The 18,608-nt window shown below is 44.4% G+C and overlaps 1 protein-coding gene across 1 annotated transcript in view; it reads left to right on the forward strand.

The window, feature by feature from the left end:
• The window catches only part of LOC147701143 (phospholipase A2 inhibitor and Ly6/PLAUR domain-containing protein-like), a 42,489-nt gene extending 24,921 nt beyond the window's left edge, over nt 1–17,568 (forward strand). The window contains exons 3-5 of the mRNA XM_086929309.1: nt 2,829–2,984; nt 7,243–7,392; nt 17,438–17,568. Of these exons, the coding sequence (XP_086785435.1) occupies nt 2,829–2,984; nt 7,243–7,392; nt 17,438–17,568 (437 nt within the window). The remainder of the gene's footprint in view (nt 1–2,828; nt 2,985–7,242; nt 7,393–17,437) is intronic.
• Nucleotides 17,569–18,608: the final 1,040 nt, after the last annotated feature.

An 18,608-nucleotide genomic window follows, 5' to 3' on the forward strand; every position in this document is an offset into this window, starting at 1 on the left:
CTAAGACTCAAAGCAGCCATCACCAAAGCAAACCTTTCCAAACTCAAACCCACCATCCTACAGTTTGCACAGAACCTAAACAAGACAGGCCACCAAACAGCACAGATCTACAAACTAATCACACCACGCACCACAACTCTTAACAACAAAACATTAGCATTCTGGGAAGGAACCATACAGAGACCGCTAAACGAAGAAGAGAGAGCCAAATTACGGACATCGGCGTCCAAAAACAAAATTACACCGCAGCTGGCACAAACAAAATACTGGATCCTACACAGACTACACTGGACACCGGCAAAACTAGAAACAGTGGGGGCAAGTGACAGCAGCACCTGCTGGAACTGCCATAAAGCGAGGGGTGACCTAGCCCACATGATATACGAATGCCCGAGAGTCAAAGCATTCTGGAACAAGTATATAACCTCATAAACACAATCACGGGTTGCCAGATACAACGGGGTCTAGCAGGGATTGCCACCAGCTTCCTATAAACACAGCTTCATTCCAAAGAAGTACACGACCTAGTCGACATTCTACTAACTGCCGCAGTGAAAACCATCCTGGGGAACTGGAAGAATACCACCCAAGCCACCTTCAAACGCTGGTTCAACTGGGTAACATTCCTTCGAGGGGCAGACAACATTACCGCCAAGCACAAGGCGGCAAACCACACAGGCAAAGAAGACATGTGGGAAGCCCTCGATGCCTATCTAAAGAAATGACCAGCAACCTCCCCCCCACCGCTTTTCTCTCTCTCTTCTCTTTCTCTCTCTCTCTCTGGCTCCACTAGGCCAAAGTTCATACAAAAGGGCAAACTATAAGAGCAGCCCAAGCAAGACTACTATATGTCTATGTATAAGTAAAATTTATTTTCAATAAAAATATTTGAAGTAAAAAAAAAAAAGACTAACTTGAAGGGAAAAAAAAACGTGGTTGGCAAAACGCTCTGCTTAAGAAGTAAGTAGAAGCGTGGTTGGCAGTGTACATTCAATGCTGCAATAATATTAAGGAGGGTCAAGTTAAAATGGCGGTACGTCGACGTAAGGAAGTATCGGGTGGTTCCTGGCACGGACGTGCGTCAAACGTCTCTGTGAAGCTGAAAAAAGGAAAGATGTCATGGAGGCTTCTCTGAACATCACAGGTAAGAACGCGTGGAGAAGAATGCTTGAAGTCATGAGGTCGTGCCAAGTTTAAAAAATGGAATGGCAGTTCAAATGAACATAGCAGTTGAACTTCTAAAAAGGTGTAGCCAAAGTCCAAAATACCCCGAACTTGTAAAATCACATGAGCTGTGAAAAGTGAATTGCAGAATAAAAAAACGTTACACCAATCTCCACACGCCAAACCCTAGGCTGGAAAATTAAATCAGGACAAAGAGAACCAGCTATTTTTCAGCTATTTTTCATAACGGGGTCAGAAGGTTCCCAATTCCAGTTGCAGCAATTCACAGTAAACCATCGATGTGCCAAAACTTGGTTACTAAAAACAGTTCAATCTTTCCCCACTAGCGCCATAAATTTTGGCATAAGCCTCAGTGGAGTCAGCTCCTTGTAAGAATTCAGAAAAGTAAAAAAAAGAGCAGGCAATATTAAATAAACGTCAACAAGGTAGCAGGAGTTCATCATGGCAGACGGTTTTAACAAATTGTTTAATTAAGTGAATAAAGAACTTTAAAAAATGCCAGTTTGTTTTGAAAACGAGCCCCAGATCGTAGTTCACGGAGATTTTCAACTTGGAAAAACAAGCAGAAAAGCAGGGAAATCCTCACAAGGTAGGTAGTAGATTACAGCAAGGACTGAAATGCTTGCCTCAAGAAGGCATCAATTACAGCTGGGACTGGCAGTTTAAGTAAGAGGGCGACCGGTGGAGTGGTCACTTGTGGGGTTAACAGTGTGCCAGTTTGCTTGTGAGGCATTAGGGAGAAGTAAACGAAGTTCATACCTTGTAGTTAGTTGAATAAAGAAAGTCCATTTGTAGGAAGCAGGTTGAAGCAGATAACTGAAGGTCCATTCAGAAGAGGCCCAAATCATCACCAAAATATGCGTAGTGAAGGATGATCGGGAAACCAGGTAGCTGTTGAAATATATTTATTTAAATTAAGATGGTACAGGATAGTAGTATATTCATTAAGTAAAAGTAAAGGAAATAAGAACCCCACCAGGAGCAGGATGGTACCAGCTCAGCTCTAACTCTCAACTGAAATCCTAGAGCTGTTTAGCATTCCAATACATCATCATGATGTCAATAATCTACAGGGCTAGGCAGGAGACTATGGGGAAGGAAGAATGAAGTGCAGTCACTACAAAACACCATTAACAACAAGGTTGAAGAAGTTGGTAAACAGTGCAGCGGGAGACCAGATAAAGATCTTGAATTTGCTACGAAGATGTTGCGATTTATGGGGGTGAGAAGTGTGATTTATTCACCCACACACTACTAGCTCAATATTTAGATTGAATTGTATGGCCATTTGTTTGTATTGCACATCAATCAGTTGTGCCCTTTTCTATTCATTATGACATCATTTTAACCTCTGGAACATTCATAGAACTTTCTTGCCATGCCAAAAGCAAATTGTGCTGCTCTTAGAACTCAGAAGAGTAGCTGTTGGTCTCAACAATACACTTTGAACTGAGAGAAGCAAGTTCATAATGTACTGAAGGGCTAGAGCAAAAAAAGAAGGGATTCTAAAAACAGTCGAAAAATCACCCAGTGTGCTACAGTGCCATTCGGAGATAGAGGGCCTGTGGAGGTATTAGATATTAAGATGTTTGTTGCTGCAATTCCCTTATCTTATAATCATAAAATGTGTTCTTTTCACGTAGGGCCCAAAATCGGTTTAACTTCATTAAAGGGTTGCTCGCACCCCTCCAATCTGGCCACCTGTGGAAAAGAAGTGGTGATCAGGGGCGCTGGCCATTCCTTGCAGATCTCAACAACGTGCTGCAACACAGACAACTGTAACCATCACGAAATTCTGGGTAAGGAACATTCCTGATCTGCCATCCAACATTTGACCGGCCTTCTGAAAATGAATAAGGTTTAAAAATGTTTAAAGGGGACCTCAATTTGTCAAATGTTTACTTATAAGTTCACCATAGTAGCATTTCAAACACTTTTAGATATATGATGACTGCTATTCGGAAGCCCATAGAAAGCAATCTGCCTACCATCAACTAGGAATCCAGGAGGGAGTTCAATCTGTAGACTCATTATTGGATGAATTTGTAGTTATTCGCACATCTTAATAGAACTGTCAAAGAAAAACTACAAATGCACCAATTAAAGGACAAGTAATCAGCTGAAAGCAGCCTGTACAGAATGCTGCTGACATTAGCAGGGGCTGCATAAGGCAGATTTTTATGACTGAGTTTTTGAGGTGACAGGATGCCCACAATGTGACCAGTGATAGAACAAATTGCTCCTTGAAAATTCTGGTACAAATTCAGGTTCAGAAAGCAAATATGCCTCCTTATTCCGCAGTCTTTTAGTATGCAGGGAATCACAACGTCCGCGTTGTGATTCCGCATACCATTACTCCGCAAGTCGGAACAACGACTTGCGGAGGGGGGGCGCTGGATGTTGGAATAGTATAATTCTCCAACTTCAGTCTGTGCGGAAACTAGCGAAGGTCTTGGATTTTAAATCCAACACCTTCCACCCTCCCTCCACAAGTCATTGTTCCGACTTGTGGAGTAATGGTATGCGAAATCACAATGGGGTCGTTGTAATGACCGCATTATGATTCCCTGCGTACTAAAAGTTTAGTTATAAACGTTCTTTACCTCAGAAAGCACTTTCCGATAAATCTTCAGTTCAGACTCAGGCTGGCATCAAACAACAATAAAAGTCAATAACGTGAAACACATTTGGCTCCACATGTAAGACAGAGAGTGGTTAAGTTTCAAAACCATAACGGTTTTTCAAAGGGGTAGCAAAGTTTTAAACACAAATCATCAAATTCGTTTTTAATCAATACATAAATGTGTTAATCAATATATTCAAAGCAAATCAAAGATCATGAACAAACACTATGATACATCTCAAAGGCAAATTAAGCAAGGCTAGTTCTACCATAAAGAGACCATGCTAAGTCAGGGAAAGGTTCTGCTAGGATGTCAGGAAAAAGGATTCTGCTGGAAAGGCAGGTGAAAGGGCATCTGCTTTATGTACCTGAATCTCTGTCAACATTACATTAGTTTAAATCACGCAGTTCTAACACTTGATACACCTACCCATGATTCCCACACAAAGGGCCAATCGCTTTAAGGTACCTGGAGATAACAAAAATGTATTATTTTCAAAGGCTACTGCACAATGATCCATCTCTAAACCTACTTTGGACTTACGGTTATCTGCAACATAATGAGATACGCTTGGTCCAAGAAGTACTCTGCAATTGCTCGTTTGTTCTGAACAGATTGTGTAAACGCAAATGTTCACATAGGAACAGGAAACAAAAGTGGCACCATTTAAGATTGCTGGTTCCTTTTCTCCTGAAAAAAAGAAAGATACACAACATGGAACAAGATTGCAGCCAGGCACTGCACTAACCGTATTAAAATGAGGCCCACATTAGCTGTGGTCAGTCTAAACGTGAATAGTACACACCTAGTACATTTGCGTGTTATATGTTAATATCAGTATGAATTTCAAAACATTTGATAGTGAAAATATCGTCATCACAATCACAGAAACAGCAGTAGGTTTAGTCTCGTCAGATTCTGACCCTCCACCCTTGCTATTCCTGGGGCCCCGGTTTCCTCCACTGGGTACATACCTAATCCCACACCATTGATTGCCCCCATAGATAGGGCCGTACACTTTGAAAGATAAAGGGAAAGGTGGAGGTTCAAAGAGAGTGAGTGGGATATAGAGTTTCAACTAAACAAGCAAAGACTTGCTAGAGAAAAAGAACTAAATCCACATATGATAAAAGTGTCAAGATTACTCTATTGATTAAAGTACCTGCTGGAGAGAGATGGGTGTTTTGCCTAATGTCTGTATTTTTTCATCGAAGGTAGTGCAGAGGGTTAATAGTACCATGAAATTTCACAGAACAGTATTTTACGAGTATAGCTCATTTGGCTCCTTCTTTTGTCGCAGAGATTCTTTTGTGACTGTACAGTTCAAAAGTTGCAATGGTAATCTAGCACTATGAGCAATAAAGTGCCATCAAAGAGCTGCATGCAAGCTGCAGGGTATAGGACAGAAAGTTATGTGTTTCCCAGTCTTTCTTTATATGGGTGATGTTAAAAAAAGGTTTGTTTAGGTAGAAATAAATTCTAATTACTAAATGCAACCCTAATCTCTGAATCTTGAATTTATTCTTCTCCAGACCAAACACTCTTAAAACCTGCCTCCAGTATCAGTTGCATGTGAATCCTACATCCTATAGACCCCTTAGCCTTATGTAACATTCTTCATACTCTGATTACACATGTATGATATATTGTCTTTGTGTGTGTGTTTGTGGGTGTGTGTGTGTGCATGTGAAGTGCTCCAACACCCTACACTGGTATGAGAGGTGCCTTCAAACAAATAAAACACATGTGAGAGAGAGACTGTGCAGAGATGAGAGGCGCTTGTGGTCATATCCTGGTACACAGTAAGGTCATCATTTACTATGCTCTAAAGCTAATTCAATAGAATATATAAATAGAAAAATGTGTTGTACATTGCACTCTTTATTCCCAAACCTTTCTTGGGGTGGAGAACCCTCTTTTCAAAATTCACCTTTGTAGTGGTCAGGCTCTCTCAATGCACACGCTATGCACCGTTGGGGGAGCTAGTATGACAAAAATTGCCCGGGCTGCTTTGGATTCCCATTTGGCCCTGGGAGGATGAGTCAATGAATAGAGTCCAACCCAGATCCCTCAATCTCCACTTCCAAGGACACACAGAAGAAGACTAGATGGTGGAACTTATAGAGAAGATACTATTTTTCTTTGTGCTGGGGCTCCATCCTAAAGTCCTGTTCTCATGTGGACTGTTGGTGTACCTTACAACTAGAAGATTTCAGTTGTGTCCGGAAGTGTGATAACACCATCCATAATCAATAGAGGACTTCACAGTGAGTATCGAATCTACTATCACATCACTTCGGTGCTAGAAACTAAAAAACTGTTACAGCCTTTTGTTTTGCAGATTTTACATAGCGTAACCTCGACCCTAAGGTATTGGAGCTCTTTACATTAGCACCAGTTACATTACACATTCAGGCACAGGGATATTAAGTGATTTGCGCAGAATCATAGGATGTGGACCCGACCCTGAGGCTCAAACCCTGCTTTCAAGCACCAAAGTTGGCAGACTAGCCAACGAACCACAGTGTTTGAACAGTGCTCTGTCTAAACATTGAGTAGCTGGAGCTTCAACCAGCAGACTAGCCCTCTCGGGCTAGAGCCATTAGAACAGAGTCCGAAATATCATAAGATTGTTGCAATAATGTCAAATAGCATCACTTGTGGCAAGTCTCAAATTCCCTGGTTCAACTCAAGCATAGCCCATTGGGACACCAATGTTATAGAGTGCTTGAACACTATATGAGTGCTCTATGTTGTTCCTCAACACAGGGAGGTGTTGGGGCCTTTCAGGGTTCTCTGCGTATTGTGTTTAATTTACTTTTTAACACCCCTGTAAATAAAAGCCCTTTCCATCTTGAGTGTGTGTGTTATTTACTTTATCATGCTATAGCTTAGTCTCTATCAAAAACCTCTCCAAGAATAAGCCTTAATGGCGTGCCTCCACTATCCCAGTAGAGAGTGAAAAAGCCTCACAGTCTACATTATATGAGGTAGTTGGGGTTGACTCCGAAGTTTATTCTGTGGAGTCCACGGGCCACGGTGTTGTGGTCAGATGTTCTAGGGAAAATGTTAATCCATTCATTTATAAAGTTGCTGGGACACCTTGCATTGCAGTTGAGACTGGCAGTACCTTTGGTGCCGCATGTCCCGTTTAGAGGAGATGCACAGATGGACTTGGTTATCCTCTGTCTGGAAACTGTATGTTTGTCCAGAATTGCGCAATGGGACTCCCTTTCTATTGAAGATTTGAGAAATGAGTTTCAACCTTGTTGAGGTGGCTAACTAGGACAGTCTTTCCAGGATAGATGTGTTCCTGTAAAGACATGTCCTCATATCTCTTTGATGTTGGATCGGACATCATCCCCTCTGTGACGTGTTTTATTCGTCAAATGCAGTGAAAACCCCCTGAGATGTATTTCTCTTGTTCCTTTAGAGCCTCCTGCAAACATGACGATGAACGGATACAATTGTCCAACTTGCTTCACGGACGAGTCCTCTGATGGATGCACACCTAATGGGAATGTTAACTGTGTAGGCAAGGAGGACAAGTGTGCCACCTTCACCAGAAGAGTCGCCAGTGCAGGTAACCCTCATGGATAATGCATCATCGTTATCAGTTATTTAATATCGTTACTTATTAACATGTCTCAGTAAAAAGCTGTGCATCATGTTGTATATTTGTACAGCACGCTGATGGACTGTGGCTATGGGCACTAGATAAGAATGCTAAAATAAAATAAGAGTTTATTCATTAAATAAAATAAAATATGCTTTTCTTTAAGTGCAGCAACAATTAACAGTGGTGTACATTACAGAAAGAATACACTTAATACATGGGAGTGGAACAAAAAACAACAAGATCATAGATATGTGAGTATAGTAAAATCTGAAACATGTTACGAGGTCAGTGTAACAGGCAATTGACTGCTTGCTTGAGGTACATAGGCACACCTGACAGCTGTACTCTTAGGAAAAACTGCATACAGAGCTCAAATGAGAATAAAGGCGGGGCGGGGGGATCTCTGCAAGGGGCGTGGCCTTTGCAGTTATAGCCGTGACTTAAACACAAACAATTTCTGTGAGTGTGTGCCACTCGACCAGTATTTTGGTTTCTCTCTGAGCTTTCTGTTATTTTATCCCATATAGTAACACAACAACATAAGAACACCTAAAAATAGACAAGACTGTTGGCTTTGTCAATGATTGGGTGTGTGGAGAAAAGCCAGGGATTGGTTGACCATGAATTCCAAATGCCCCAATGACAGGCATTGTGAGAAACTCACTGCTTTTAGTCTCAAGTCCGGAGCTCTCAGTCAACGCTTTCATAGCAAGCATTTGCAATGCAATTGGTCTCGCCTTTGTGACCTTATATACATTTACCTATTATTTGCTCTCATTACTCGCCCGTTCATTGACAGCGCATTAACTAATCTCCCTGAAACACATAGATACAACTTGTGCTTGCCATATTGATTAGCTTAGTTGTTAATTTTATATTATAAATAATGAATGTATTTTTTGTGACATGTAAAAGTAGTGTGTAATAGAATTCATTTGATTACTTACTTTGTTTAAGAATTGTTTTATTATCACAGCAAACATTTACTCATATAATCAAAAGGAGACCAGTGAACTGTTTGGCTGCAACTCTACCCAAATGGACGCTAACACAGCCACCAATTTAGCAAAAATAAAAGCGTGTTTTTGTGTGGTGCAAATTATAGTTACAAGTACTGCAGCTTAGAGGATTTGTGTGTGTCTGCTTTAATATATGTACAAATCTTACAGGGAACGAAAGGATGTAAGCCTTTCTGAAATAGCACCAACATTTAGTGAGGCTACTGAAACATCTTAGAATTTCAAGTTGCTCAAATGGATGTAACTTGTAATATACAGGACTCAACCACTAAAAATAAACGCCGACACTGACCTGCTGAGACTCTTGTTATATGTGTGTAGATAGTGCCATGAGGCGAGTGACCGGCTTTATTGCCATGGGCATAAACGGGAAAGCAAGGGGTACCAGCTCATACTTTTATTTAGCAATACTTTACATTTAGGCGAATTCCGAGGACAGTGGGTGTGTGTGTGGGGGATGTAAGAGGGGGCTATGTGGTGTACTCCACAGTTATAACGTTTTACCCCCAAAGAAGACTCGCACTCGGGAGCTCGGTATAACACTGCTTTATTCTCCCGGTGCGATCGCCATACCGAGCTTTCCTTTTTCGCCCCCGGCTCCACCCTTCCGCCTCCGCCTGCCCTGTAAAAACACCAGGGTCAGCCGAGGCGACATAACACCTCTTTCCTTTTTGTACAAAAGTGCTTACTGCCTCTCAGAGTTCTTAAATGAGTCTAACAGGTTGCTTGGTTGTTCTTCATGGACGGCTGGTTCGCGCCTGTTCAGGAGCAAAGCGGTCCCTTGCCTCATCAGGAATCACTGAGCTGGGACGCGCTCCATCACTGTTTCCTACTTGACTCGAAGAGTCTACCTGAACCACGGTCTTGGACTTGAGTGTAGACAGAGGGGTTACATCTTTTGAAGTGGGAAATGTTCCGTGTTATCCGTCTGCCTTCAGACTCAGCTGTGATCATAGTCCCTTTTCGATTGGAGACTCGCAACGGGTGTGAGAGGTAGCGACTGTCTGCTTTTGTTCTTCGGTCCCGTTTTACCAGTACCCAGTCTCCTCCATGAATGTCCGTCCATCGTGCATGTCTGCGTTGGTCAGCATTGTCTTTCATCTTTGATTTCTTCTCCTGATCAAGTTTCACCAGAGTGCCATGATCTGTGGTCACGGTTCGAGATTGTATGACGGTGTCCGAGGCGGGCAGCCGCGTGCGGGGAACTCGCCCAAGCATCAGGGAGGCAGGGCATTGGTTTGTGGTACTGTGTGGCCTGGTCCGGTATGCTAACAGCACTTCATTTAACGCTTGCTGAATGTTGCGGTGTGCGAGTTCGGCTTGCTGAACAGTCTTCTTGAGGGTCCCCATAAATCGTTCAACCATTCCATTGGCTTGAGGCCATAAGGGGGTGATTTTCCAATGTTTCAAGTTGAGATGTTTTGCAAACTCTGCAAATTCATGGCCGTTGAATGGTGGCCCGTTATCTGTTTCCACCACTATGGGGATTCCCCATGCTGCAAATGTTTCAGCGATGACAGGGATGACAGCCGTCGCTTGGGTGGAGGATACTTGATGCGTGATGGGAAAGCGAGAGTATTCATCCATAATGACAATGATATATTTGCCTGATTTTAGCAGACCAAAGAAGTCAATAGCAACTTGTTGCCACACCACATCAGGTAGTTCAGACATCTGCAATGGGGCCGGAGGTTTGTCTCAACTCACTAATTGGCATGAGGCGCAGTCCTTGAGTGTGGCTTTTACCATTTGATCAAGTAATGGGAACCAGACATGTTCCTGGAGTGCTTTCTTGGTGGCTACGACTCCTCTGTGCCCTTCGAGTAGATGACTCCTTGTCGCAATTGGTGAGGAATGACTATCCTCCCCCCTCTCAGTAATAGACCATCCGTGCTGATTGATAGTTCTTCTTGGACGTGTTTGAATGCCACGAGTTCTTGAGTGTCGACGGTTGTTTCCTGGTGACTGTTGTCCAGGTGTCTCCATGAGTTGGTGCGTATCCGGACCATGATGGCCTGAATGGTGGAATCCTGAGCAGATGCTTCACGAATAGCATCCAGTGGCACTGCCGGAGGGTATGCATTGTCAATGACGAAGTGGATGTAATACTCCACTACCTAGCATCGTTCTAGTGTGTGAGCCTGTGGGTGCCGTGACATATAGTCCGCTGGGTTTTCCGCTTTTCCAGGTTAGTGGACGATGGTGTAAACATAGTCTTGCAAGCGTAGACCCCATCTTTCTATCCGTGGGGGAATCTTCGCCTGCGGTTTGCCAAAGATGGTGACAAGCGCTTGGCTGTCGTGATGAGTGTGAAGTGCTTCCCATATACGAACAGGTGAAAGTGTTCACAGGCCCACACAACCACGAGGCTCTCTTTCTCAGGCTGCGAGTAAGCCTTCTCTGTATCAGTGAGACTGCGACTGGCATAGGCTACCACATGACGTTGGTCTGCTTCATTGTTATTATGCCAGTATGGCACCCAGGCCTACAGGACTGGGGTCCACAGTGAATTCAGTCTTTCTTTTGGTGTCAAAGTATGCTAAATTGATAGCAGTGCTCACTGCCTTCTTGATTTTATTGACCGCATGTTCACACGCGGGTGACCACAGAAAATGCTGACATTGGCGAGTGAGTTCTCTGAGCGGGTAGCTGATGGTAGCATAGTCTTTAATGTAGTGGGCACAATAGCTTGCCATCCCCAGGAAAGAGAGGAGGTCACTGATGTCCTTTGGTTGTGGAGCGTCAGAACGGGCAGACACTTTCTCCGGGTCTGGTTTCATGCCGTCTTTGAAAAAGATATGTCCATAGAATTTTAGTGTAGACTTGTGGAATTCATATTTATCGGGGTTGAGTGTGAGGTTAGCATTGAGTAGGGCGTGGCGCACTCGGTCCAAGGCTTTGTCATGTTCCGCTTCATTTTCCCCAAAGACCAGGATATCGTCACTATAATTGAAAGCCTTTGGGATGCCCTGGATTACCCGCCAGATGGCTTCTTGAAAGATCTCAGCGGCTGAAGATATTCCGAAGTTTAAGCACTTATAGCGGAACAGGCCTTGATTGGTGGTAAAGGTGGTATTGTAGCGTCATTTCTCATGTTGTTCCAGCTGGTGGTATCCCTTATCGAGATCTAGCTTTGAAAAGACAGTCGCCCCATTGAGACGTGCAATTATATCACTGATGTGGGGTCCGTGGTGTCGTTCCCACTCAATAGCTGTATTCGGTGCACGCATGTCCACACACAGGAGTACTTTGTTTTCTTGTCCTTTCTTGGGCACTACCACCACTGGTGACACCCAGGGAGTGGGCCATGTGGATCGTTCAATGATGTCTGTCCATAGCAGGTCCTGCAGCTCGTCATCAATTGCCTGTTGCAGGTGAAACTGCACCTTCCTAGGATGCTGAGCTATTGGTGATATTTGTTCGTTGATGTGTAGTTTGACTTTGAACTGGTTAAGCTTCCCAAGGCCTTTGAAGAGATTTGGAAACTTGTTGAAAATGTGCGGGGAGTCCTCCACTGTGTATTAAAGCTCGACAAGTTGTGTCGAGCATCTGTAGCATTTTGAGGCTGGTCTGCTTGCCTGACTGTTTCGGGTTCCGTTGCGCGAGGAGGTTGCACGGAGGGACTGCGTCAGTCTTCCAGACTTGCGGCGGTCGGAGCGGCGCCTCGAGTCTGTGTGAGACTGCATTCGGAAGGCTTGGTCCTTTTTTTCAGATTTGCTGGCTTCCATCTTCTTGGCGTGGTCTTCTGCTTGATCATTAATGCAAGTGAGTTCCTCTATTTCTTCAAGCGTATAGTGTTTCTTTAATAATCGGCTGTGTAGTGATTCTGATTGGCACCCTTCAATAATGTGCAGTCGAAGTGCTTCCTCAGTATTGAAAGTGTCAAACTCACAGTATCGGGCTATTTACCAAATGCGAGCAATGAAGGCTTGTTCCATTTTTTTCAGATTTGCTGGCTTCCATCTTCTTGGCGTGGTCTTCTGCTTGATCAATAATGCAAGTGAGTTCCTCTATTTCTTCAAGCGTATAGTGTTTCTTTAATAATCGGCGGCGTAGTGATTCTGACTGGCACCCTTCAATAATGCGCAGTCGAAGTGCATCTTCAGTATTGAAAGTGTCAAACTCACAGTATCGGGCTAGGCGCCAAATGCGAGCAATGGAGTCACACATTGACTTGCCCTTTTACTGCGAAGCAAGGTTGAACGTATACCTCTCGTAGTCTAAGGTTCATATGAGGTGGCATTGGCAGCAGGCAGTTCTTTAATGATCTGTGCAATGTCTTTTCCTATCAATGCTTCTGCTTAGAGTCTTGCACTTGAGACCCCCTCATGAAATCCTCGAAGTCTTCAGCCCAGCTCTTCCATTTGGGCCCCAATCGGGGGCAGATTACCAACAACTAGCGATAATTATCGCTATGTTGGCTTAGCGGCAATATTTTTATCGCCGAGCTGCGGCGATTTGTATCACTTAGGAACCTTGATATTATCAAGGTTTTTCTCCTAAGCGATAAAAATCGGCCGAAATGCATGAATATCGCTGAAAAGTCAGCGATATTCTTGCATTACCGAGCTAATGCTCTTAGCCATGTTATCCACCTACCATTGGATAACATGGCTAAGAACTGCTCAGGGGCAGGTGTTAGCTTTTGGAGATAATCGCACTTAGTGCGAATATCTCCAAAAGTTGGTAATAGGAGATAGCGATGTTAGCAACTGTTTCCAGTCGCTAACATCTCGGCACGCCCACTTTGCATGTCATTAGTGATAAATATTACTGACAAGCAAGATGGTCGCTATCTCCTTCTAGCTGTCGCTAACTGGTGTTAGCGACAGCTAGGTAATAGGGAGATAATTTCATCTCCGCTTTCTTGGCTTTTAAAGCCAAAAAAGCGGAGATAAACCCCCTTGATAATATGCCCCTCAATTCCTGCAGAGCTGCTCCAGAAAAATCTATTTCATGCCCTTATCATTGCTTGGTTAGACTATTGTAATTCTCTGTTGTACGACTGTCAGCTATCGCTTCTAGAAACTACAACTTAGCCAGAGTGGTTATTCTGGGGCTCAGTAAGAGAACTAGTATTTTTGTCCATCTTGTTCTATTTTACTGGCTCCCTATGAGCAAGTGGTGGTTATTGAAGATCTTATGTTTCTGGGTCATAATCAGCCTCGCCACTGACAGTTACTTGGCTTCTCTTTTTACAACCTAATTCCGCAACTAGTTGCCTCCAATCCAGTCCTTTACATCATGCTTCCCTCCAAGACAAAATATATATGTAGCATAGTCTGGCTGTAAAACCCTCTTTGTGAACCAAGATCACAATGTATAAAACTGTAAAAAGAATATGCCCCGAGAGCAGGCTAGCGAATTCAGAAAATGATTTTGCACCCAAACACAGAAAACCACTAGCTGCCAGATCAGAATGGTCTTAACTGTATGAAATATCTTCTAATTTTTTTTTTTTTTTGAAAACCTTTATTTATCGTAAACATTGTACACAGCGTCTGCCTACAACCACTGCGGGCCGGCCGCTATGACACTGTAAAACATTCCAAGTTACCTTGCGCTGCAATAAATGACAGAAATAACAACACTACGATGTACTGGCAAGGAACTACAGGAAAAGGATAAAGAGGGTTTCATTTTGTAATTTTGACGAATCGTCCTAAAGTCAGACCGGGTAGCTGAGAGGGCGAGCCACATAGCAGGGTATCCACAAGTGAAACAGCGTTATCAAAATACTGGCGTAAGTCATTACAAGCAGGATACACAAGTGCGGAAGTGCATGTCGCCCCAGTTAGCGTCCGCCCAATCAATATATCACCTCAGGAGTTGCGATCTAGCTTGTCTATGGTATACCAGGATGTAAGAGGGTTCATTGTATGGCATCAGTGAAAGGATCCGACGACCTACAAAAAAGCATATATTACGTGGGACAATTCGTAGACAGGATATGCGCCCTCAAACAGAAGTATAGGAGGGAAGGAAGAGCAGAATATGTAATCATTCAGTGACTATGCATTAAAATCGATATCTTAGCCATAGAATCAATAAACCATACAATAAAGACATAAACGCAAAGCGCAAAAATCGTCCCGGAAAGAACCAAACCCTAACCCCTCGTCTGACCCAAGATATATAAGAAAGAAGAAGAGAAACAAGAGAAAGAACAAGAAAAAAGAAAAGGCCATAGAAACAAAAAGAAACGAAAGTCAAGCCCCAGTCCCCCCACCCTGCACGTCGAAGAGGCTACACCCCCCCCCCCCCCCCCCCAACTAACGTGCCTGTCGCCCCAGGAATACCCACATAAGGGAAAAGACGGGGGAAAATCAACACAACCAGACTCCCGCCCCACCCCACCCGCACAAAGCAGCTCAGGCTCGATCACAAACAGACTAACAGGTCGACAAGCAATGGCGGCGTCGTAGTATAGGTCAGCAAAGCGTCCACATCATAATGGGTGACCGGGCATCCATCCTGCGATATATAGAGGAAGAGTTCACTCCTGTCCCAGCTTGACCCTTCCGTCAATACGTAGCCACTGGAAGTTTGCAATGGAGTGCAGCCTCAGATGAACAGGGTGGCCAGGCAGGTGGAACAAAGTCAATTCCGTGAGAGACCCCAGAAGCAAGGGGCTGAGAAGAGATCTCCTCGAGATATGTAGGCACAAAAACAGGGCTCCGGGCCAATCTCTCAGATTGCGACACATCAGGGACAGCGCAAGATGGCTGGGTAGTGGAACAGGCCCATGGAGGCGATCCGCATGCGTTGCGGCACCAGGCCCCGATGTCACATTCACGCGGCCGGTCGAGTTGGACCTGCGACCAACACTATCCAGGGCCCTCCGCGGAACCACCTGTAGACACGCAGCAGTTGCACTCAGTGGCGGTAGAGATCCGCTTACGACACCACTTCTCCCCGGATCGCCGGAGCCCTCATCTCTTGGCGGGATGATAATAGCGTCTGGCTGCCGTCCAAGGTCCCTGGCCCCGTCCACCCAGGCAAGACGAAGGGAGCTCAGAGCATCAATGAGGTCTCGAACCGTAGGTCCCATCCTGCTTAGCCAATATAAACTCTCTCGCACTCTGTGTATCTTCTCACCCAGCCAGTGTCAGTAGCCCCCACAGCACCACCTAGCCAAAAGGCTGGTATGAAATCCACCAGACGGGGGCCGGAGCCACACCCAGCTGCTACGAGCAATCCGCCATTTCCCCTTGCCCGTACACCGATCACTCAGTCACAGGATGCCCCATGAGAAGCGCGGGCAGTATTAGCGCTGTGTGGCACAGAGTCTTGGTAGCAGGGACAGACCCACAAATTGTGCGCAGGAGTGCCGACCTCCACATCTCCGAGGTCCGAAAACGATGTGCAGGTCTGCCCCAGATCCGCAAAAACCAACAACGTTGCGCCCGTTCCAAAATGGCGAACCCAGCCCGTCCAGTCGACCCACACACAGCATAAAGAACAAAGGGACAGTCTTACTAGGTGGTGGAAGCGAATCTCCAGCGTGCGCGTCCGTATCTGGGGCAGCGCTTATTCATCAGGCCCGTCTAAGTGGGTGCAGTGTGCCTCCCGCAGTTCCAAGTTATGGGCTTCGTGGCCCGCAAAGCCGCGTCCTCGAGTGGCATCCGCGGCCGGCAGCAACATCCGGTCCCTCAGCCAGGAGTCGGACGCCGCCACGGCACCAGGCAAAAATGATGAAAAAAAGGGCTGCCGGTCACGGCCAGATATCGGAGTTGCCGCCCGCTAATCCCCGTGACTTCCGACGCCGTGTCAGCTCGGCCCGAGCTTGTGCAATCCGGGGAAGGCAGGATATGAGCAGGAATAATGCCGTGGCGAGCGGAGCTCGCGGACTAGGCGGCCATCTCGCTCCGCGCTCGGCCACGCCCCCCATCTTCTAATTTGTTGAAAGCATGTCCAATCAGAACTGTTGAAAGATCATGTTGTTGAAGAATCAGATTGACAAAGCATTCACCCAATCAGAGCAAGGCCTTGCACGCACACCATTTTCAATGGCTACATAGTACCCAGAAGGAACAGCTGTGGCACGGGGGGAATGGCCAACATGTGGTCATCTGTAGACTGGTGTGAGAAGCCCTGCTTATTATTAAGCCAAAGTGGGTCTCCCCAAGATTTGCTTCTTCATACCGTGAACTAAAAAAGATAAAAAGTTTTTGCTCCCAAATGTGCTACCCTCATCAGCCACAGCAGCTATAGTATTACATACATAAATTAAACGTCATGCTTTGATAACCATGTACCAGGTAATTTCCCCTCTAAGTGCACTTGCTGTCTTTCCACTAAAATATACATCACTGATATCCATATAGGTCAGTGTCCTGGCTGTTGGGCACCCGTACTGACTTATTGCTGTGGAAGGTTACGCTCTTAAACTGTATAGTTAGTCAAGCACATGATGCCTTAATTCCACTAATATACTTACTGCATACCTAAAGCAATATAAGATTAACTTTGGAATTAGGTTTTTTATTTAGTTTAACTTTTGGTTTCTTGTTTTATTGCCAAATTCCGCCTTCAGAAAGCGTATTCGATCAATCCAAACACCAAGTGAAACATGTGTCAACTTAAAGATTTTAAGAATGTAGAATGCAGTACAATGAACAAACAATATGATACTGAAGTGACTTATTGCAGCAAAAGTGTTAATTCTAGAAATGTGTTCTTTTCGTCCTGAGAAAATTACCCATCTGGTTATGAGGTTCCCACCAAGTGCAGTCAATGGCACATTATTTTCTCCTCTTCAGTTGTCAGTATCATAACTGAACAGACATAAGTTAATTGTTTGGTGCTTTCTTTTTACAGAAACAAAATCTCAGTTCAATCATCAAACATGCAGATTTATGTGATGTAGAGCTTTTCATACTCACACACTATCTCACCCAGTGGAACAATGATTGTTATGCAAAGTTCTACAGTTTTACCAACTTGCACTAGAGAATGAAATACTGATGTGTGCTGTCTTTGTGTTTCAGGTAAGCCGGGTAAAAGGTATAGCATGAGAGGGTGTGCTACCAAGGATACCTGTGAATTCGGACTTGCCATCATGTCGACAGCTAAAACATATCATTATGAGTTAAAGTGTATTCCTCCCAATAAAGTTTAAAATGTACCTAGAAGTCTAAAATCATTCATTTTCTCAGCCTTGTTAATCATAGGCAGCATATCAATAATTCACTGTGGCCACCAGAACCATCTGATGCAGAGAGTCAGGTTTTATGAACAGGACCACAACTTAAACTAACCACATCTCCTCATCACCATCCTGGCTACACATAATTAGGCCAAAGTAATGCACATTGTAAAGACACCATGCTGTTTATGGGCCTCCCACTTGCATTGGGCCAGCTTTGTCTGCAGGTTGGGTTCCACCTGTAGGCTCATAGAAGCCTTGAGCAGTTATTATATGCATGTATATATTTATGTCACTTATAGAGAGGAAATAGGGGGATGTGGGTGGCAGATTTTGACTGTAGAGAGCGGGCAGACAAAGAGGAGATACACTTTTGGAGCACGGATACAGCCCTGAGTGGTGAACTTTGAAGAGCCATAAAGAATACAGCCACTATTAGAATTATAGTGAACATGCATATGATTAGTCAAAACCCAAGCATGTTATTTTAGTATTGTACAACATTTGTGATGTACTTGGTCCCAGAGGTCTCAGTGGGAGCCTCTGGGTGCAAGGAGCAGGTTTGGCCAATGAACCAGACTTTGAAGGGATTTCATTTCCTACTGACATTGTATCTGGGACAAATGGCAATTTGAAAGAGGGATACCATGGCTGAGCCTTATTAATTTGTCTGATAAACCTTGAAATATGCTGCAGGCTTCATGGCTAGCTAACCGCATCCCTTTGCTCCCAGTATCAGATCAAATTGAGCAGCTCCTTCCCAGGTCCAGCAAAAAAAGGCCCACTTACCTCTGAGAGAGTACTCTGAAAAGTGCAGATGATCAAACTCTGTAGCTGATCATCCCCATGTTCTACTCTACCTCTGGCCAATGTCCACCTACACCAATTTTCCACACTTGTGCAACACAGAATGCATTATATTTGTGGGACTTTCCTGTTTGTTCCCATATCCATCCTGCTCTCCACATCACGTTTTGTGGGTGGTAACAAGTAAACACAGGGAAAGCGGCCTA

The sequence above is a fragment of the Lissotriton vulgaris genome, chromosome 7, assembly GCF_964263255.1.
Source record: "Lissotriton vulgaris chromosome 7, aLisVul1.2, whole genome shotgun sequence".
NCBI classification, from domain to species: Eukaryota; Metazoa; Chordata; class Amphibia; order Caudata; family Salamandridae; genus Lissotriton; species Lissotriton vulgaris.